We start from the raw sequence: 23,010 nt of genomic DNA, 5'->3' as shown, positions 1-23,010 counted from the left end.
TCTGCCATTCCTGGTGAGTATTAAATTCTATTCATTCAGTACAAATTTGATAGCAGTGACAAGGAAGTCACAATTGCTTTAGATAAATATTTCTAGATATTAATGGCTAAGTTAGGGCTACGTATTCCATTGCAGTTTGTTATTTCCCAAACACAGGTGTCAACAGATGGTTGTATTTCTCCGGTAACCATATAGAAAAAGTTTATGGGCATGGGACATCATCATAGTGAAGGCAAAAACAAAAGTCCAAAGAACAGAAGCTTCATAGCCAGTCGCAGAGTTTACTTTACATTTTAGGCCTGGCATTCCAGGTCTTAAGCATGTCAAATTAATGGTTCCATACCTGTCTAGTAGTTATATATACATTATGTGTACTATGTGTGTTCAATGATTACCAATGGTAGGATCAATAATGGCTTATGGAAAATTTAGCTTACAGATTGCCTCCAGGAACAGAACCCAGGAGGTGTCTGTATATTTGTTAAATTTTTGCTGGAGTATATGATTAATTGTTTCATACATTTTCTAGCATCAGTACCACACCAAGATTGATGACCTGATTGAGAGAACGAGTAGCTCTATGACCCAAGGAATGGTGGCTAAGCTAATATCAGTACTGGAGTCTGTCATCTCTAAACTAAGTAGATATGATGAGGGAAGCTTCATCGGGTCAATTCTTTCATTCACGGTAGGTGCAGTTATTAGTATTTTTGGAGAAAATTTTAATATTTTTTGTTGCTTTAAGTGAATGAATAATAGAGATCCAAGATACAACAATTCAACTTATTGACAAAAACACTCTTTCGTAACTCAGGCTTTACTGTATAAAACCATACATCAAACTAAATAAAACATCTGGATTGAAGCAATACTCAGTCCTAAGGAGGTTGCATTGGGGATTATGTACACTTTTTATTTCATCATCCTACTTATTCAGAATCTCTACAGGAAAAAGTACCAATAATATTAGTGGTGCAATGGTAGGGTACTTGCCTCTCACTACTGCATCTTGGGTTTGATCCCCTGGTCAAATGGATGTGAGTGAGAAGGGTGTTATCCAGTGTTCACCTACCAAATGTCACAGGTTTTCTCCAGGTACAGCATCCCCTTAAAATTCGCAGGGGTTAGGTTCTTAAAATGGCCACAAATAACCAAATCTGCGAATAACATTTGCTGACCGGGGAGTACATTTTTACTCGTGTGCAAATAAATGTATATTCCCTTTGTGTGTTTCCCCTTAGGACAATTATTTCTTTTGCCTGTATTGTATATGTGTGTTTATATCACACACACAAAACACATACAAATAAATGATAATGGGAAAATCCTCTCACAAATAATCAGAAACAAATTTATTAAAAGTGGGAAGTTTCTTGGGGGTAGACTCTTCACACTTTTAATACACTTGTTTCTGATTATTTGTGAGAGGATTTTCCCATTATCATTTATTTGTATGTGTTTTGTGTGTGTATCTACACACAGACGGCAATCCAAATTGCCAACCGTATTTTTCTCGGTTAATTCAGACTTTTTCCTGATTAAATAATTCCCCTCTGGAAATTGCTTTATCGGGAAATTTGCTTAATATGGACTGTATTTCCTTGTACTGTATAGTAATTAGTCTGGATTAAGAGGGTTTTACTGTAGAAATGGTCGCATACAAACAAGTACAGTACAGTATACCGTATGCCACTATTCCTCCCTCTCTCATTTGACAACTGTTTGTGTATGAAACTAGGAAACTATTTATTTTATTTTCTCTCATACTTAACAAAAATTTTACTATTTTTACAACTTATTTGTTAAGGAGGTAGGCTAATAAATATCTGATGAAATTGAAAAAGAATCATAGATAGTTTGGCAAGTTTAGATACACTATACCTATCACCTCACAGCAGTGGTGACTGTATGAGTGCAGGGTTAAAAAAAAATCTTGTCAACTTGCCCGGTGATATATCCGGGCTGCCAGGCTATGCAAATTTTCTCAGCCTGGCTTTAATCTTATTTTGGCTACTTCCTTTGTACAATACATAAGATTTATTAAACTATCCTCAAATGATATAGTAATATTATTTTTGTGTGTGTGTGTGTTGTTGGTGTGTATTATTGGGCTGTCCGTGTGCTATCTTGCAGTATCAGCAGAATGTGAGTGGATCAGGAAAGGAGCTAGGAAAAGCATATATCAACTTTGCCAGAAACTCCATGGACCAAATCAGGCAAAAGGTTAATGATGAACTCTGGATTCTCAACTTATTTGAGGTAAGTACAGTAGTTGTCATAAATGTTATTGACGTGAGAATCGTGGAAATTTTGTGCAACTGTCTTAAAAACAAAACCATAGAATGATAAGAATTTTTGGTCTCAATATCGTAATTAAAAATACTTTTATATACAGTAGTGTAAATAAATATACCAAAAAGCACATACATACATACATACCGGTACTACTTTGCTGTCACTCGGAATCGAGTATGACGATCATCCAGCTGTGATATAATGATATGAGTTATTAAGGATGTCACTTAGGTTGGTGAGTTCTGAGGTGACGAAAGAGGCTGATACAGGACTGGCAGGGCCGATCACAGAAGTTGCATATGTGGGGGGCTACATCTAGTGCGGGAGGGGCGATGGCAGCATCTTTCCGCCTTTGGCACTTGTCTGCCTCGTTATGCAGTTGGGCTAACTCGAAAGTATTGACACCTTCTCGTGTGGTGCTCCTACAAGCGCTACGGTGTAGAGTAATCGTCGTCCATGTGAGGGGGGCTGATTGGCACTTTTTCAGGTTTGTCTTAAGACTTTGTCTTAAGACTATCCTTATACCTCTTCAGTTGCCCGCCAGCATTACGTTTATTATTCGTTAGATGACTGTAAAGTAGCTGCTTTGGCTGTCTACTGTCGTCCATGCGGGTAACATGGCCAGTCCAGCGTAATTGTTCGTGGATAATGGTAGCCTCAATGCTTCTACAGTTGGTGTCAGCAAGAATACTGGCATTTGTTCTCTTGTCTTCCCAGTGAACTCGGAGGATAGAACGTAGACTACGAGGTGAAAGTTTTCAAGTGCCTTGATGTGCCTCCTGTATGTGACCCATATCCCGCTGTCATTTAGTAGGGTGGGGAAGACCACTGCTCTATATACAGTACTTGCAACTTTGTAGATAATTTCAGCTCCCTACAGCTGAAGACACGGTCTCGGAGTCTGCCAAAGGCTTGAGATGCACATCTGATCCGATGCCGAATCTCTTCATCGATGTCCGTGGTGGTGGAGAGGTGGGAGCCGAGATACCGAAAGTGGGTAACATTAGTGAGGGTAGTGCCATTAAACTGGATGAATGGTGGAGGTGTGGCTGAACCAGGGGCAGGCGAAAGAGAATCTGAGTCCTACGTACATTCACCTCAAGGCCGAAGTGTGTATACGCATCTGTGTAGGTGTTCATAATGGTTGCCCCTCGTGTAACGAGGATGGCCGGCCCAAGGGCTACCTAGAAGTGAATTTGTTTAAGGTGTAGAAGCTGTCACCAACACAACCACACCCTAAGTTAACAAGTTGTGTGACCCAGTGTCAAGTAATAGTCCGAGAAGACCGGACAACTCGGCAACAGCACTGGCTAATCATTACCCCGGAACACAATCCGCAAATCGATTAACATCCAGGTTCCCAGTTACTGCTGGGTAGACAGAAGCAAATGGTGTAAAGAAACTTGCCCATAGTTTCACCCTGCCCGGGGATTGAACATAGGACCACTCGCTTGCGAGGCGAACATGCTGACCATTACACCACAGGTCGCCATAACATAGATACATGCATACAGAGAGAGAGAGACATAAGTTCATACATCACGATTAGCTAAATCTCAGCTATTTTTTTATGATGTAAAGTTCTAAGATAACATCAAGTGCAGTACTACTGTATACGTTGAATTTAGGGAGTCAATATTCCTCCCTGGCCTTTATTGATGGCAAGTAAAAAGAAAGGATAAACTTTTCAAGGGGGTTTAGTTTTACAGATCCTGGAGCTCTTTGTGGTTCCTATTCCTCCCTCTTACCTGACCTTGGATTATAAGAAATTGCTTAGTGATGGGAATAACACTGAAACACAGGATTTATTCTGAAATCCCTCTTTCTGGCAGAGCATGCAGCTGATAAGTTTGGACGCCCTCCCTCCGTGGGTGTTGTGGTGTAGTTGTCTCGGAAATGATTCAAAGATTATAGATTGACCTGAAGAAAGATAGTGAATCCTTATCTTTTAACTCAGAGTGTGCAGATTTGATAGACACCTTTAATAGAAGTCCTCCTATTTAGAGAAAAACTGTTGTACCTAATTTCCACAATTTGTCCCAATGGATGTGACAAGAAGGTGAGGTTTGTGCGAGGAAAGTGAACATCCCAACTGGCAGCTTGTATGACAAGAACCCACCTGGCTACAGGCTTTGTGTGAGAAAGGGAATAAGCAACTTATGTGTACTGTGGGTGGGTACATAGACAAGTCTTTTGACTGGACAATAAGTGACAGTTTATGAAATTGTCTGTATCTTGTGACACATATAACTATTGGACAGGACTCCACCATGATCTCCTTTTTTCTTATTAAAAGTAGAATGAGTAAAGCCATACAGCAAAGATGAATTTTGATTCCAACACCACCATATATACCACATAATGTGGTTAAGTTATTACTTGAAGTGATAATGCCATGGCTCATTGTTTTATCATGAATCAAGCTGTAATGTTGTAAAATAATGAGGATATTGTTGTTGATTAGATTATTACTGCATTATTATTAACATTTAACATCTTTTCCCAGTGGATACAATCATATGAGTATTATTTAAATACAGTGTATAATAAAAAATTATAAAAACAATTTCATTTAAATAGAATGAATTATTGAAACTTGAATTCTTGCCTCTGCAGCAGTGGTATGCCGCACAGGTGACAATGTTATGTACATGGCTGAGCGAAAGACTAGATCATAACCTCCATCCATACCAATGTACTTGTCTCGCCCATATTGTTAAGGTGAGTTAGATGATCTGGCAGAGGATGGGCTTGCAGGAACAGTGAGTATATTTTATTCTTTGTAAGTGTTCCCTAGTATTTATTTTGCATCTTTTGACACTTCCTATTGCTATGTTGACTGAGGTTGATTGCACAGACAATTTGAGTTTCATTTAGTTACTTTAATTATGTTTTGTTAAGTAGAAAAATTGTTGCAGGGTGTAATATAAAGTTTTTACTGTAATTAACTTGGAAATGGATTTGCACTAGCTAGTTCATAAGTTACCCTCTTAGTATGTCTCATGTTAACAAGTTTTATTTTCTTGGGAAAAATACCTGTTTTGGAAAAAAATTTCTTATTATTTTAAAAACTGCAGAATGTATAAAATAAATGCATGAATAATAAGAAAAAAATTTAAGACAGTGCTTCATTTTTCCCTTGAAAACAGTGCAATGCAGTTTATCGTTTCTTTTCTTTTAGCCTTACCATCCTTCTCCTCTGTGGTCATACATCTCCAACCCCTTGCTGCTTCTGTCCACCCCTCTGCTTCCTATCCAGAAGATGGAATTAGACTGGTCATCATTTCATTAGACAGTGCTACTAAATGACATAAACATAGCTTAATTTTTTTTTCACTTATGATTTATAGATTGAGGTATAATAACATTTGTTTTCACATTGACCAGATGTCTACTTCTATCTGTCTGGTCTTCATCTCTCACTTGCACCAGCCACCATTCAACCTGAGGCCCCGTTTATTTGCTTTTTTTCAGCTCATATTCTCAGATTTCACAGCGTATGGGCTAGGTCACGAACAGACTGGGGTACAGGCCTACGTAGTGGTGAGTCAGCGAGTGGAGGCAGAACATCAGCGACTCGTACGAGGCGGCAAACTCAAGGAATAAGTCATCCCTTCCCACCGTCAAAAACGTGTCCCGTGTTGTTGTCTTAGGCTTTGGCTCTTTTTATGGCAGGATGAGTGTTTAAATATCTGTTAAGTTTTGAGAAAAACTGATAATGTATATAGAATAAATGGACTTCTACCTCAAAGATTGATAAAAGTGATATTTTAGACTGAAAGACAAAAGTATACATAAAAATGTAATCCAGTAAATTAACTTCAACTTTATCTAAGATTTTCTTCATAAAGAAGTCTTGGTAAAAGCATCAGATATTTGATAAAAAGATGCAAAGAAAATGTTATAGAAGAGGTTCAAGTATTAACAGCAGTTTAAACACTCTACCTGAACACAGACTATGACTTCCCTTTGGCCCCTGGAAGTCGCTCGAACTACTGTGGAGAAGGTGGCCGCTGACGACCTACTTTACATGTGTAATGACATCTTCTAGAAGCTTAACTCTACCACAGTTTTGATGTTTATATTTTGCTGCGCTGTCCTCCAATTTGGGCTACAATCTTGAAGTTTAACTCAAGATTAGTTTATATGAACTTGGTCATTATTATAATGCATATTGTTTCCCTCAAGATTGCAGCTCAGCTAGAGAATCGGAAATCAGAAAAAGGACATTTTTTTTTATGTACCGTACTTATCCTCCTTAAACATCCAAAATTAAGATAATTATCAAACTTGAGTAACATATAAGCAATCATTTCATGAATGCTCATTAACTGCCTCTATTTCTGTAGCATGCAAGGCAATGTTCAACTTGAGACAAAATTTTATATTTATTTTTTGAAAACTTCAGAATATATAAATTCAGCCACATTACACAATTTTTATGACATGAAGAAAAGGGGTTATAACACAACCAATGCCTTACTTCACATTCTCTCTTGACAAAAAAATGGCATGTATAGGATATTCCTATTATCGTACTTCCCGTGATGAGGTTGTTGTGCTCTATTAATACTTCTTTATAAAACCTGATAGTGCTCTGTTCTTACTTAAGCATCCCACAGTGTGTTAAATGATATAATGAGACAGCGGTTAAATTATCTTGCTAATAATTACAAAAAAGACCAGTACAGTATTCCAACATTGCCCACACCACCACATGGAAAGATACACAACATTTAGTATGTGATGTTCACATCAAGGTTCTTCCAAAGTACCAGTGAGTTAATCTTGCTGATTAGGATAACTATCAAGATTAAGAAAATTTTTACATTTACATATTATTCCTTAGTTAATGTTTAATCTATTGATCTATAATTTAAGTTTTTCATTTCTCTCTTTTCAACTTTTAGTTTAGTTGTAAAACCCTCTTCCCAGGAAGAGCTACCCTCTGATAGCTCCACACTACAACCTTCAGGCTGTTCTTAACCCTTCCTTATTTTCTCTTTCTGTTTAATAAAAAATGAAAATTTGGCCTCATTTATTTATACAAGGTTCTTCCTTTCTTTTTGTAAAGGGCAATAATTTGAAGGAAATCAGATTAAAGCTTCCATTTACAATACAGAACGTGGTGTAGTACATTATATTTATTAACTAATGATGGGGATATTATTGAAGAAAGATGCAAATGTGGACATAAATTTTTAACTTGTATACACACACACACACACACACACACACACACATATGCACACACACATACACAAATGGTAGACCCTAAATTTCCACAGAGATTATGTGCCAAAAAGTTCTAACACATATAGAATCTGCTAATATTGAATAACTAATGGGCCTTTTATGTCATCCAACAGTCCATTAATTTTGATAAAAAAAACCCTATTTGTTCCTTTATAGTAAAGATTTTAAGCTAAAATATTTTTTTGCAAATTATGTGTACAGTATTTCAGAGTGAGAATGAAAATTTGACCAAAAAATTCTGCCATTGCAGCCAGAATCTTGGGACCATGTTTTGGCCATACATAGCCATCAGCTTAGTGTTAAAGTCTGTTGCTTTTACACTTGTTGTTTACCGTAGCTATACTGTATGTTCACGTATATGTATTTTTCTGTGTGTGCTGTTACATCAAGCTGAAAGCATAAAGATGTCTTTGGAGATGGAGGAGGGAATCCCTTTCCTCAGCACATTTTATATACCATTGGTGTGAAAACCAGTAAGCTATTTTGGCTAAGCTACCTCACCTGGTTGAGCCAGTTAAGGCACACAATGTCCCACCACCACACACTGCCTCAATTTAGGCTCTCTCTCGGTCGTTACTTTTCATTTTACAGTGTATGAAAATTTGGTTTTCTGTTCTGACTTCTGCTCAGTTAAAAACAATGCTGAGGAAGACAAGGAAGATATTCTCGCTCAATAGCAATGTGCTTATAAGTCATGAGAATTTATAAATTAATTCTATGATTTATTGGGTCCTCATGTTGTGCTTTTTGTCTTTTTTTTTCTTTTTTCTTAAAGCATGTAGCACAATACTGTACAAACTATTATAACTGAAATAGTATGATTGAGAATATTTAGCCTAATGGAACAGCCAGTGAAAACTTTGATAAAAGATAAAACTGGCCAGAAATCTTGAAACAGCACTGTAATCACTCACAACTGTTCCTCTTCATTCACTTTTAACTGTTGTCATAGTTTCCAGTGGTCATTCTATGCGCAAATAATCAGGAAAATACTGTGTTATAGAAATTCAGATGTAAGAAGTTGTACCACAAATTATGGAAAGTATTTGTCCTAGAAGTAAAATACGAATTACTAATATATCCTAAAAAGAATTAGTAACACCCATGCAGAAAATAATAGTTTGGGGTTGTCATCACTACCATTTTATTTTTTCCCATACACAAGGCAAAACTTCATGGGTAAAATTTTAATTCAGCACAAAGAAACCTGCAATATATCCGACAGTGTTCCAGCAAAGCAAAACAATGAATTGAGTGAGGTGAAGTCTACCCCCTGAAGTAAGGGGGGGGTAATTTTGTAATTTATTTTTACTAACCTATATGTAGGCTTGTTAGTCAGCAGTATGGAAATATCCACAAAAATTATATTACTGTATACAGGTACAATACACCACCGATTTTCCGGGAACTGATGGTCCGGCACCTCCTTTAGTCCGGACAAAATTACGAGAGGGCACTTAACTTTCCTCCCTCCCTCCCAGCCAGGGTGAAGGCAGTTTTAGGCTTAAAGTTTTTATCTTATAAAATGTAACAGACTAAACTTAGCAGAATATAACTTGTATGATGGGAATCCTTGTAAAATAGTGATTAATTAGAGTAAAAACAGCACAGTTTGCACAAGAGATAAAAATTTTAGTCCTTTAGTGTAATACATTTGAGTACAAGTCTTTCAACTCGTTTTTTTGGGTGGATATACATAATTTTCTTTATTTGTGTTTTCTCATTTACATGCACACACCATCCTAAATACATATTGTGAACAAAATTAAAAGAAATAATTGTCCTAAGGGCAAACCTGTACTCAAATGTACTAAGTAAATTACTAGAAATTTTATGTCTAGTGCAAACTATGGGATGCTTGTACTCAAATTAATTACTATCCTACAAGAATTCCAGCAATGTAAGTTATATTCTGCCAAGTCAATTCCATGACATTTTATAAGTGAAAAACCTACTCCCTCTATATGACTGATAAATACACACTAGGCAACCTTCACCGCCTGCTGTGTCAACAACTCCCCTCTCTCCTAGCCATGATGAGGGTAGTCTTGGGCTTAAAGTTTTTATCTTCTAAAATGTTGCTGACTAGACTTAGCAGAATATAACTTGCATTGCTGGAATTCTTGTAAGATAGTGATTAATTTGAGTATAAACATCATATAGTTTGCACAAGAAATTAAGTTTTTAGTTCTTTATTGTAGTACATTTGAGTATACAAAGTGTGTACAGTAATATGTTGCTGAAAATTATGGCTTTTTCACATTTAATTTACATTTAAAGAATTTTTAATTTAAGTTTCTAGCAGTCCATGGCGTACAGGTATAATTAGGGGGTCAGAGGTGTTTTCATGAATTATTATTACCCGACCTCGGTTGGTCTGGCAAAACGGATAATCTGGCAAGGCTTTGGAACCAAGGGTGCCGGAAAATCGATGGGGTACCTGTAAATTTGTAAATTTTTTATTTACTTTGTACTGTACTAGAATATCTATTTGCTGATTTTTAGCAGTTTTAGAATCCACCACCATTTTCCATTCCTTTTTTAGACAACAGTGGACTAGATTTACTTACTGTTTTCTCATTTATGAAATTGATTATATACTTTTCATTTTCTTTTCATCTTATACAGTACAGTACAGTACTTGAAATACCTGACACAAAAGTTTGTTTTATATTATTGTGTACCGGTAGCTATAATGTACTCGAACTGTAGTATTATGTTAGTACAGTACAGGTAGTCCACACTTAATACGGGAGATGGATCTATAAAAAGTATCGTGCTTTATAATTTCATGCTAAATGAATTTTAAAAAAACATTTAAAGCCATGTAAATGGTAAGAGATGCATGTTGGAGGGTAAAAGCGAAGGTACAAGAGAGCAGAAACTTGATGATTAACAAGGTTAACTGTGTTGCGTTTAGTACAGTCAGGTCGGCACTGCTACAATATAAGTCGAGTATAATACATAAATAGTATTTATGCAAATAAGTTTTAATTACCCAATTTAATGGCATATAAGACGCACTTTTTTTTAAATGGGTGAAAAAAATGACCCGGCATCCTATATGTGAAATTGCGGTCTCCTATAGGGTAATGAATCCTCCAGTTGCTGTATCCGGAAGGCTAAATTCTACCTATTACAACTCTAAAATTAAGAATATGCTCTTGCTTACTTAAACACATTTTTAATACTTTTAATTCATTAGAAAAGGTATTATTGTAAATATAAAAACTACTGATGATGATTACCCAAGATGATTAGCATCCGCATGGCACCCATCTCTTCAGAGCTAAGCAATAATCTTTTCTGAACCTTTACAAGCATTACTATCTATTAATGACCATACTTGCAACATTTATCTTATTATTTTTATTAGGAAACAGCCTTTCGCTTTTGAAAGGAACTTAAAATTATGATAACGGTGGATATTGCCGACAGCCATCACCACACGTTTGTAGTGTCTCACTAGTGCGTAATGTCATCTACCAGCGTGCACCAAAGACTTGTATTCAGTTGTCATTTCATGTTTTTGGACTGCTTAATACTAACACTTTGAATTTAATTTTACCCTCATTTTAAGAAAACTATGGCTACAGGAAAAAAAAATACACTCAAAAGTTTTTCCTAAATATTTCCTGCTGAAATATGAGTGCATCTTATGTGCCTGTGCATCTTATATGCCATAAAATACAGTACCTTTGTGGTGGTTGATGTCAGCATGGCAGAGAATTGTAGGTGGTGGGGATAGAGCGTGTTGTTTACTGAGGAGGAATTGGCGGTGTTGATGACAGTGGCTGGAGAATTTTACACCCTCTTTTGAGGTTGACGGCCTGCACATGGGCAATAGCACATGTAGAAGTGTTTTCATATTTTTTTCAATAAAGTGTGGTGTAACAGTTGTTTTGATGGACAGTTTTTCTTTATAAAACTGATGATCACAACTGAAAGTATCAATTACAGCTCTTGACGCCTAAAAGCTGCGTAGTCTATCAGGATAATCTTCATCGAAGATTGCTAGTACAATACATGTACTCAGCAACACTTAATGCTTTTGACTTTCTTTTGGAAGTCAACATGCAAACAAGTAAATCAGCATGTCATCTTTAATAGCAGTCTTTTCATCTGGCTGGATCAATTCTGCATTGGTTAATTCTTGGTGTGACCCAAGTGCATCCACAAATTCAACATTGTCTACCTCTTCATATCCAGCTTCATTAGATAACTTGACAATTTCACCTCTTAAGATGGAGACATTATCCACCTTGCACCTTTTCACACACACACACACACACACACACACACACACATACACACACACACACATGCACACACATGCACACGCACACACACACACACACACACACATGCACACACACACACACACACACACACACACACACACACACACACACACACACACACACACACACACACACACACACACACAATTACTGATACATATTGCACTATTTTTTTTTTTTTGTTCGTAGCCCTACATCATCCTTGGTCCAGTCAATGCCCACCATACATTTTCCTATAGAAACCCATGTACTGTACTGTACAGTATTAAAATGAGATATGTCCCAAAACATTAAAAAGCAACAACAAAAGAAACCTGAGAGAGACTTCAAGGGATAAATTATTGCTTCCAGGTAGAGGGGTGGCTCTGGCTCTCAGGGGATGTAATTGGAGGAGAGAAGGTATATTATTGGTACCCGTACTGTATAAGGTAGAGGGGTGGCTCACAGGGTTGGATGTCTAGTGGCTGTTGACTTTTGTGATTTTTACAAACCAGCTTGTATATTAATACTGCAAAACTGCCCTCAATTTGCTTTATAGTGTCAAAATCACTACAATTGTCATCTTTTGCCTTATGAGTTTTCAGATCTTCATATATGCCTCTTCATGTTTCCTGAATTATGGAAAGGCTAAGAGGCACATGATACTGAAATTGATCATCCATCCACAATTTCAGAAGCCTTTCTATCACTTTCATTATACCACAACCTGCAGGGGTTAGAGTAATTTGCTGACTACCTATGCCACTCTTCACATGTTTCAGAGCTTGTTCTTTGCCCCTTTCACCATGGTATTTATTATTGACCTATTCGTAGTCACCATAGTCTCACCCTTCTCAACTTTCTCTATTATTTCAATGTTTTCATCAAAAGTAATCTGTAACTTTTCTTCTTAGTACCACCAGTTGCAGATGTGTACAGGTGCAAATGTACTTATCTGCAGATGTACATACATTGTACATATGTTAGCGGTACATACATTGTACATATGTTAGCGGGCACTGGCCATATAGCGAATGGTGTCATGGAATTTTTAATTTTAGTTTAAGTTGGTCCATCATAGTACTGTACTGTACAGTGTAGTGTATATTGAAATCATTAACTTTTAGGCTGAGGAAATTGAGGGTTTCTCAGCGAGTCCCACACTTACCATTTTATTTAACTTAGGGTAACCTCCAGCAGCCAAGGGATGAAACCGACACGGAATAAAGACATTTTTCTTATTGTAGGTTTCATTAATTTTAAAAAGTCTCTATTGTTGCATCCAGCAATATATTTACACTATCCTCTTTGCCAGTTATCAGCCTGTTAGCCACTTTGGTGAGAGGTTGATCATATCTTTGTTATGCGCTATTGACGAGTACTGGGTATTTACTGGCTCCATAATGTATCTGTACCTGTGCTATTGTTGGTCAAGTTTGGTCTTGAATGAGCTCACCCTCAGTGCTGTCACAACACTCTCTGGCAGATTGTTCCAAGAGTTCACAACTCTTAACTCCAAAAAACAAATTTCCTGACAATTTTCTGAATTTGTGGCTTTTTTAACCTGAGGCTGTGACCTCTAGTGGAGCAAGCATCCGTTAGTTCCTTTTTTTTTGTTACGGGATTAGCCCACCTGGGCACAGGTCAATGGCCCATATGAGGGACTGGGGCCTGAGGTGCTCATAGTCTTCTGTTAAGTCACCCTTTGTTTGTCAAGAGTTTTTACCATTAACTTCTCATTAGAATACAGTTTAATAATTTGAAAATGATTTGTTGTTTGTTTACTCAACTCATTTATTGATATGATTTGTTTGTTTATTTAATTCATTTATTGATATGATTTGTTTGTTTATTTAACTCATTTATTGATATGATTTGTTTGTTTATTTAACTCATTTATTGATATGATTACCATAATTAGAGGGAAAAAAAATATCTCCAATTGAGCTTTATCAAGCGGGGGTGTCGATAGTGTTGTCCAAGCAAAGAATTGCAGGAACGAACCTACAGATTTGTTTAAGCGGAGCAGGAGGTGCGTGCGTGCGTGCGTGCGTTTTTCATACTGTACATACACATGCAGTAATGTAGTCAAAGCTAAAAACAAAAAATACAACTTAATTACCTTCATCAAAAACTTCTTTAGGAATACAGTAGTCCTAATTAATACCTTTGTTAAATTAAAATATTTAAATGCATTGTTTTTCAGAAGGACAAATACTGTACTATATCCATTATTCAGTTGGACATTTACCTAAACTGTAATGATGTCATATGTCATGCTTCATTACATATGACAAGCATTCTTTTCTTTATTTAGGATATTGTGGACTTTCGGTTAATCCAGGCACCCCCATCCCCCAACTAAACCAGATGACTGAGGGTTTATATTGATATTTTTTTTAAGCTTGTTGAGGATTACTTAGTATTACCATCATTTTCACCACTTGCTGGTCCCTCTAAGACTATACTGTACATATATTAAAGGATGAATTAAAGCTAACTAAAAGCACAGATAAACAAGAATATTGAGAGCCCCAAGCTATTTAGCTTGCCACATGCCAAAAGTAAGACAAATCCAGTCAAAAGTATGGCTAGCAAATGTGTATAAATATTATATGTCACACCATATATGTATGAGTAAAATGTAGTATATGTGAGTATGTATATGCATGCATGTGTGAACAATCACAAACTTTAGCATAGTCTGAGATGATATATGGGTCCGACTGTTTGCTGCTGTGCTTGTACACTTGTGCCACTTATTGATATACAGATAAAATGGTGGGAGGATGCTTCCATGAAGCTTAAGAGAGTAATAAAGGAAGCAATTTTGTGATGTTTTCTAGGAGCTAGAAATGAGCAAGTTCTTTTGGAAATTTTTCTTTTATTTAAATCTAGGAAATCTTTATCTAAAGATAAAGATTTCCTAGATTTAAATAAAAGAAAAATTTCCAGAAGAATTCGGTCTAAGAGGAACTCCCTTTACAGGTGATTGATTAATATGAATGCAGGGAATTGCTTGTTTAAGCAAGTGGTCAGTTCTGTAGAACTGTTGACTTTAAGAAGACTTAACAAGTTTTGGGCTGATCCAGGTGCCATAGATGATTACAAATAACTAAATATGTGCTGTAGAATCACTAATTCAGTTATTTTATTTCTGATTAGTGTTATATAAACAGGTAGATATCTGGACATAGAGGCCTGATATCAACTGCCAAAGTGAACTTAAGTAAATTTGGAAAATTTAAAAAAAAATTGTCAGCACTGGAACTTATTCTTAGGTGTTTACATGTGAGAATGTGGTGGTGGAACTTTCTCATACAGTACAGCTCCTCCCCGACTTACGTCCACCCGTACTTACAACCTGCCTCAGCCGTACCAAAATTTGGTCAAATTACGTATTTTCAAGTCCCAAAGTCAGTACACAGACAAAATTTTCATCTGTAATTCACTTTAAAATGGCTGGCAAGCTTAAAAGTGAGTGTTTGGTGGTGCTGAGAAGAAAAAGAGACCCCCATTTTTTATTTTCTATGTATTATTTAAGCATTTCCGACACGACCATTTCGACTTACGACCTGGATGTCGGTCCCTAACCCTGTCGTAAGTCGGGAGCATCTGTATAACCTTTAAGATGTTTTAGAATGAATTATGTCATTTTGGGATACTGATCTGCCAGCTCCTGATTCCCAGCCAATTAAATTTAACATAACTGCCAGCTTCAAATTTTATCCATGATATAAACACTGACAGCTGGTTCTTAAAGAAAATTTAAAAAATCTTTTTATTTAAAATTTTTAGTTTTCTCTCGTAATTTAGTTTTGCTTAATTCTACTTATTTGTGTTCTCTTTGTTATGAACTATTGATATTTTATGCATATATTATCATCATTAGGGTTCCCAATATCCATATATTGTAGTCACCAAATATAGCCTAAAATGGTAAACGTTCATTATTTATATCACTGGCATCTCCATCACCAAATTAGAAAACAAGAAAATGGAAGGAGGACAATAATTAAATATGAAAATAATAAAGCAAACATTTGAATGAAAATGTAAATATAGTATACTGTATTGACATTGTAAAACACATTTCATACAAATATGAATACCTGTAATAATACAAAAAAAAATATATATGTAGCATATTGGTTAGTTTTCATCACCCATGGAAGCAATTGACTGCCAGAGATTCCAGCAACAAAATGTCATTCCTTATCTAGCTTAAGTCATCTTCACACTGCTGCCTCATATAGCAGTCTGTCAGTTTAATCTTAAATAACCATTCCTTTAGCTGATGATGCTTATCATCATCATCTCATATTTCCATAAGTGTGTTCATTGCCTCACCTGTGTACATACAATTCATTTATTCATTTTCGTAATGTAAGAAGGCAGCATGCGTTTCATTAACATAAGTTCTCACTACCATGTATAATTTTTAGGAAATATTTTGAAATTTGTTTGTTAAACTCAATTATATATATATATATATATATATATATATATATATATATATATATATATATATATATATATATATATATATATATATATATATATATATATATATATATATATATATATATATATATATATATATATATATATATATATATATATATATATGCCTAAAGCAGAGGTATAAGTGCCAATTTGACGTTTTGAGCTATCGGTAATTTTCATGTTTTTATTTTATCCCTGTCCGGATTTTGGAAAAAAATTTCAAGCCTAACTTTCACAGGCTTTCAGTAAGCTATGAGTGTACAGTAAGTATATATTAAAATGAATCTGTACATCATCATCTTTACCTTAAATGTATGAAATTAGAAGTACAGTATGGTGTAAATAAGTAGCTTGCAATACAGCACTACAGTACTGGATACAGGATATTATATTCCCAGGATGTCATATCATGAAAAGTGAAATTTTTTTTAAATTATTATTAAAAGCTTGCAAGTAATTTTTTTATATCAACATATATGCTGTTACCTATTTTATTACCAGTATTTTATAATACAGTATAGTCTGCATTTAAGCGGTCAATTGAACCTGTGGAGGTCTGCGTAAAACAAGAAACGCGTAAACAAAATAACAACATGTAGGATTAATTGAAATAGAGACTGGGCCGACCCCCAAACTCCACTTTTTCCGACACAATGCGTACGTTGTAGTAAAAATAACATATTAATTTTATGATGGTATGCACACATAATTAATAATTAAGAGACATTTAATAATATTAGGTTTTTTTAACACTTACGTTAGTAGAAAAGCTGGGTCGGCTCACGTGGATGGCGGCTGGTTCCGAGGCAGAGGGCAGATTAGTTGCCCTCCAGTGAATCACTTTCACTACTCGCAGAGGTTTGCAGGGCCTCCCAGACAAACCCCTCAAAGTCCGTATCCTCACTGTCACTATCACTGACTTGGGCTGGCTGTAGTTGTGGTGGGTTGCGGGCGAGGTAGTCCTCAATACTACTTTGACGACTAGCATTGATGTTGTTGAGATAGATCTGGATATACAGCTCCATAACTTTTGACAGAAGGTTATTAGACACCTCATACCGATGCTTGTCTGGGTCGTTGTCAAGGATGAGCTTAATTTTCTCCCCCAACTCGATGATTTCCTTCACACAATCATGGCTTGGTCCAGGTAATTCAAGGTCTTATTCGGGTGGTGGGGGTCCAGCGGAAGCCATTGTGAGGGGAATAGCAGGCACAAGAGAAAACTGTATAAGTGGACTGAGAACAATGAGGCAGGCCCGGCTAGGTCAGCGACTTCTACCCTCTGGTGGCAGGGCACGTCATGTTACATTAGACCAATCACAGCTAGTGGAGGAGGGAATGAGTGGGTGGTAAGGATGCGTGGCCCAATCACAGTCCAATACGTCATATGACATCAGCGATAACGTAAAAGTGGCCTAATGCGCACCACTCACCGCGCCGCTTCCCACGTATGGTCAAGAATGGACCGTGTGAGTAAAAAATAGCGTGGCGGTCTGGACCTCTTCAGCCGCTCGCTGCGTAAATGATGAAATTTACCGCGTAATTAAAACATTTCATTCTGGCAAGGCACCGCGTAAATGACCAAACGCGTAAACAAAAACCGCGTAAATCCACACTATACTGTATATAGATTTTTGGCGAGATACCCTTCACCATATTCCTCCCCTTCATAATAATGTGGCTTAAAAAGGATGGATTAGAAACAAAGGTTCCCCTTTAGATGTAGGCTTAGTTAAAATTGTGTTTACCTAGCTACTAAAAATCTTTACACTACAGGTATATTATATCATCATCTTTTCAGGGTGACCCCCTAAAATTGATCCACTAAGAGTAATACCTTTCTCCAGTTGAGTGGTGGAGGGGACAACTGTACAGTATTGTAGTGGTTAGATATTAACATAAAGTAAGAGTAGAATTTACCTCTACTCTAAATATTTTACAAGTGTTGTTTACATGCATTTCTCACTTTTCTGAGGCTGGTTCAAGAACATGCTCAGGAAAATTCCTTCAGGTTGGTGGCAGATATGTACCCTGCCCACACTCTCACATACATAATAGTCACAGTTGTGCCTAGCTCCCATGCACGTTAACTGCGGGGTGAACTGGCATGTGGTTTCAGGAAAACTGTGTGTAAATTGGTTATATTTTAGGCAGATCAATAGATTTGCTGGATTGCATATAATAATCTCTGCCCCATTGTTTCCTGGGACAATTTGTGTGCTTGTTTGTGATTTTTAGAATGAATCATAAACAGACCACTCAGGGGCATGATTGCTGGTTTTGATAGGTTGAGTTGGTTCAGTGACTGAAATTTCCACAATGTTGTCCAATGATCTCCTCATGTATTTCTTACAAGTCTGAGATACATTCTCCATTATTGAATTAACTATTGATTCCAATGTGAAATTTAGATTCAAATTTGTAACTCTGTTACATACATACCTCTGAGTACACGCAGTTTATGTCTCCGTATTAAAGGCTGCTTTCAGGGAGTAAAAGCATGGGTTGGCTGGTTTAACCTTATGATTTTATATTATGTGACCTGGTCACTGCAATAACAATGTTACAGTTTGTCATTATTCCTCAAGGTGTGAAGGACAACTCTGGTGGATTTTTTTTTTCATTTTAATTATAATCAAGTATTTCATTGTGTGTGAGCAGTGTGGTACTTAAAATATGTCAGGTCTTGATTTTGTTTAGTTTGATTGGTGGAGAGTTCTGGCACTCCCATGGGTTCACCTTTGACTCCCATTGTCAGGTCTAGTTGGACAAGACCCAAGCTTTGGTACAAATTTAAGTACAGGTATTAGCACAAATACAATATGTACAGATACAGGCACAAATACAAACACTGTAATAGTACAAGTACAAATACAAGTTCAGGTACATATACAAGTAGAGGTACAAATACATTTATAGGTACATACTGTATGTGAGCACAGGTACAAACACTAGTATGGATACAAGCAGAAAAAATAATAATGTACAGGTACAAATATGAGTACAGGCACAGTTCTAAGACAAGTAGCTGCCATATACAGGTACTGGTACAGGCACACATAGACAGACACATGCCTCCATATAACAGACTCGTCTCTCCATATAATCCGTTAGATGGAGGTTTCACATCTAACGGACCCTCAATATAGCAGATTTTCCTTTTCATGTAGTCCGTTAAGTAGGGGTTTCATTGTATAAGTACAGGTGTAAATATAAACACTGTTCATGTCCAAATACAAGTATATGTACAAAACATATACAAGTATACAGTAGTGGAAATACAGTTGTGCTTTTCCTGGGTAGACTCTATTCAATCTTGAAATGGTGCATAAGTTGTTTGTCATCTGCAGTTTGTGCATCAAACCTTGAATGGGTGTTTTATTCTTTTACTTTCTTAGACAGGGAAAATCTCTAGGGGAAAAATATTTTATTTATCAAAAACACATCTACTGTAACCAGTCAAAAAAGAAACAAACAGGGTCTATTTAGACCTTTTCTGTTTTTGTTTTTTTTAAGGCGTGTTCTATGTTGCATCAAACCTTTCCTGTTCTGTTCAGTCAGTGTATTACATATTGTTGGGAGGTTAATTGTTAAAGACGATGAATTGTCCAAGAATATCGTGGTACAGTACCTTCTAACTGAATGCTAGATAGCGGATAGCGAGTCCTCTTGGATTTGTTCTCAGAGTTAATCCTTGAGTTTTCCCTAGTTTTGACAGGGGACTGGCACCCAACTTGGTCTCAACTTAGAGGTTTTAGAAATTTTTCTCTTGTGCATTCCCCTACATGATATGAGCTCAAATATTTTTAGAGATAATTTTATTTGGACTCTCAAAGAGGATGCATAGCATCTACTGTTCTACGAGGCTTTTTATACTGATGACTCAATCTTTGCCCTGAGGTTCCAGGATAACATTGAAGAAGTGTATGATACAGGAAAGTTAAAAAATCAGTATATGTTGGTACCTTGTATAATCTCCTCCCTAATGTAGGTGAGGTAACTCTTGTGTGGGGTGCATGCTTACATGTCATGGGATCCTTCATAGTATCACCTTTCTCTACTTTTTTGCTGCCTTCTATTAATGAGAGCTGCCTGGGGGGAAGACTTCTTGCTAAAAATGGAGGATTAATAGAAATCTCTTTATAGCTAACTCCTTAACCAAGCAGCTTGGATATCCTCCCTCCTCTCCTGGGTTCATGGATATTTAGGGGTAACTGATCCAAAATGTCAGATTGAGTCATAGTTGTGACACTGTGTGTGTGTGCTGACTAGGCAGATATGACTGATTATACAGGACAGTACCTGTCAGAAGAAAGCAACTGGTATCACTATTCCATGCTTTTTGAGGGAGGTAATTTTCAAAAGGAAGGGAAAGGTTGTTTTATAATCTAGCCCCCCAGCTGCTAAACCCTTCAAATGGCAAGTGCACAAATGAGAGCTGCCTAGCTTTGAGTCAGCTAGAAATGGAAGTACTGTATCAGGATAAAACCTGTATTTTTAGTAAATTAACAATCCAGAAATAGTTACATGTATGTCATAAGCTCTTCATTATTTTCTTCAATTGTTACTTCCTTGATTTCTGTATGTACTAAATATTATCAGGAAATAAAATTTTAATCCCTCTCCTATAGCTCTAGCTACAGTACAGTATATCAATCTTTTTATAAGTTTTCTGGTAACAATTAAATGACATAGATGCAAGTCAAAGGTTTGTTTGATCTCAAAATTCTCTGTACCCATTTCAAAACTGAAACCATGAAATTTATCTAAATGCAATATTGTATTTAGTTGTCACTTACATGTTTTAAGCTTAAGGAATATTTCATCTGTTTTTATGACTACTTATATACAGGGTATATATATATATATATATATATATATATATATATATATATATATATATATATATATATATATATATATATATATATATATATATATATATATATATATATATATTTATTTTATTTATTTATTTATATATATATACAGTATATATATATATATATATATATATATATATATATATATATATATATATATATATATATATATATATATATATATATATATATATATATATAGATTTCGTTTTATAAAACATGAGGTCAGATCATTATGACCTGACCTCATGTTTTATAAGGTCACCCTGTATTATATTTAAGCCTCTCTCTGTCCATGTAATCCAGTTGCCTCTGAAGATGTCTTGAATAAAGACGAAAGCTAAGGTGCTCCGTTGTTTCCCTTTTCCCGTGTGATTTTATCAAGATTTATCTTATCCATGTTTTCATTGTGGATCTACATGAGATATATATATATATATATATATATATATATATATATATATATATATATATATATATATATATATATATATATATATATATATATATATATATATATATATATATATATATATATATATATATATATATATATATATATATATATATATATATATATATATATATATATATATATATATATATATACCGTATAAGTTATAGTTGCTACATGACTGAAAATAGGATGTGTCAAGTTTAGAAGACCATATGACAGAGCAGCCAATGACCTAAAAGAACCATACGGTTATCTCAAGAACACACTTAAACTTGCCCTGTTTACATATGCAGGTGAATTTAATAAGTAAGTGAAATCAGTCTAGTAATTTTTTCTCCTCTTCCAGTGATCATTTTCCACCATGACTGATATAATAACCTTTGTATTCCTCTGCTAAACAAAATTCCTATAATTCGTCCTATGTTATTGACCTCAAACGCTAAGTCATTTATGTCGTGCATGATTTTATTAATCATATTAAAAAATTTTGATAATGTATTTGTTCTTAGTGATTATTTGTTAATGCAGAAATCTGTTGGCTAAGGATGTATAGTTCCTATGATCAGATTGCATGGTAATGAAATAGGTTTTGCATGAAGTATATCACTAGTTTTTTAGCTTCATTTTAGCTTTTTATAAACACATCAGCTATTTCTTATTTCGTTTTGTTATAGTGTCTGCCATCCAATGTACAGGTTACCCTCTCTTATCTGGCATTCAATCAGCTGACAACTCCCAATTAACAACACTGTTGTAGAAAAACATTATCTGACAAACCTCCAAATTCACAGCATATTCAACCACCATGTTGTTGTCCAGTTGGCCATGGACTCATTTCTATCAGTACAAAGTACTTCACAGCATTCAAACATTAATCACTCCATAAAACAAAATAATAATCATAAAAATACAATAAAATATCAAATAGAATACTGAATTTCAGTGGTGCACTCCATCTATTTGAGCTGAATTAGAAGCTCTTACACTGTACTGGCAGACATGTGGTCTTGAAGCTGAAAAGAGTTGTTTAAACTCATATACAGTACAGAACTGTATACAAATGACTTGTTTTTATAATACTCTCCAAATAAAATAATTATTCAGAGTACAGTACAGTATTTTCAGCAAAACAAGGATGAAAACACACTTCAAATTTACATAAAGATGCCCATATAGGTGACATCTTACAGCTGTAGCATGGTGCTGCCAGACACGACAGTGGTATTGTACCACAGTTGATCGGTAGACATTTATTTTCTAATTTATCTATTTCCACCATTTATCAGCTCACTAGCTGATCAAAAGTCAGTCTGTTCTTTGTTATGAACCTTAT

At 35.6% G+C, this 23,010-nt stretch overlaps 1 protein-coding gene across 24 annotated transcripts in view; it reads left to right on the top strand.

Annotated features, from left to right (window-relative positions):
• Positions 1-23,010, top strand: part of LOC121859966 (calcium-dependent secretion activator-like) — a 381,073-nt gene that overhangs the window by 324,284 nt on the left and 33,779 nt on the right. For 20 of the 24 annotated variants that reach the window (XM_042356936.1, XM_042356930.1, XM_042356924.1 and 17 more), the window contains 4 exons: positions 530-688; positions 2,134-2,259; positions 4,912-5,016; positions 5,770-5,895. In XM_042356936.1, coding sequence (XP_042212870.1) covers positions 530-688; positions 2,134-2,259; positions 4,912-5,016; positions 5,770-5,895 — 516 coding nt within the window. Of the gene's footprint in view, positions 1-529; positions 689-2,133; positions 2,260-4,911; positions 5,017-5,769; positions 6,330-23,010 lie in introns of all 24 variants that reach the window. The other 4 variants (XR_006087793.1, XM_042356922.1, XM_042356919.1 and 1 more) reach the window with 4 other exon arrangements.

Source organism: Homarus americanus, unplaced genomic scaffold, assembly GCF_018991925.1.
Source record: "Homarus americanus isolate GMGI-L3 unplaced genomic scaffold, GMGI_Hamer_2.0 scaffold38393, whole genome shotgun sequence".
Taxonomy (NCBI): domain Eukaryota; kingdom Metazoa; phylum Arthropoda; class Malacostraca; order Decapoda; family Nephropidae; genus Homarus; species Homarus americanus.
This window is presented reverse-complemented; position numbering and strand designations above follow the sequence as displayed.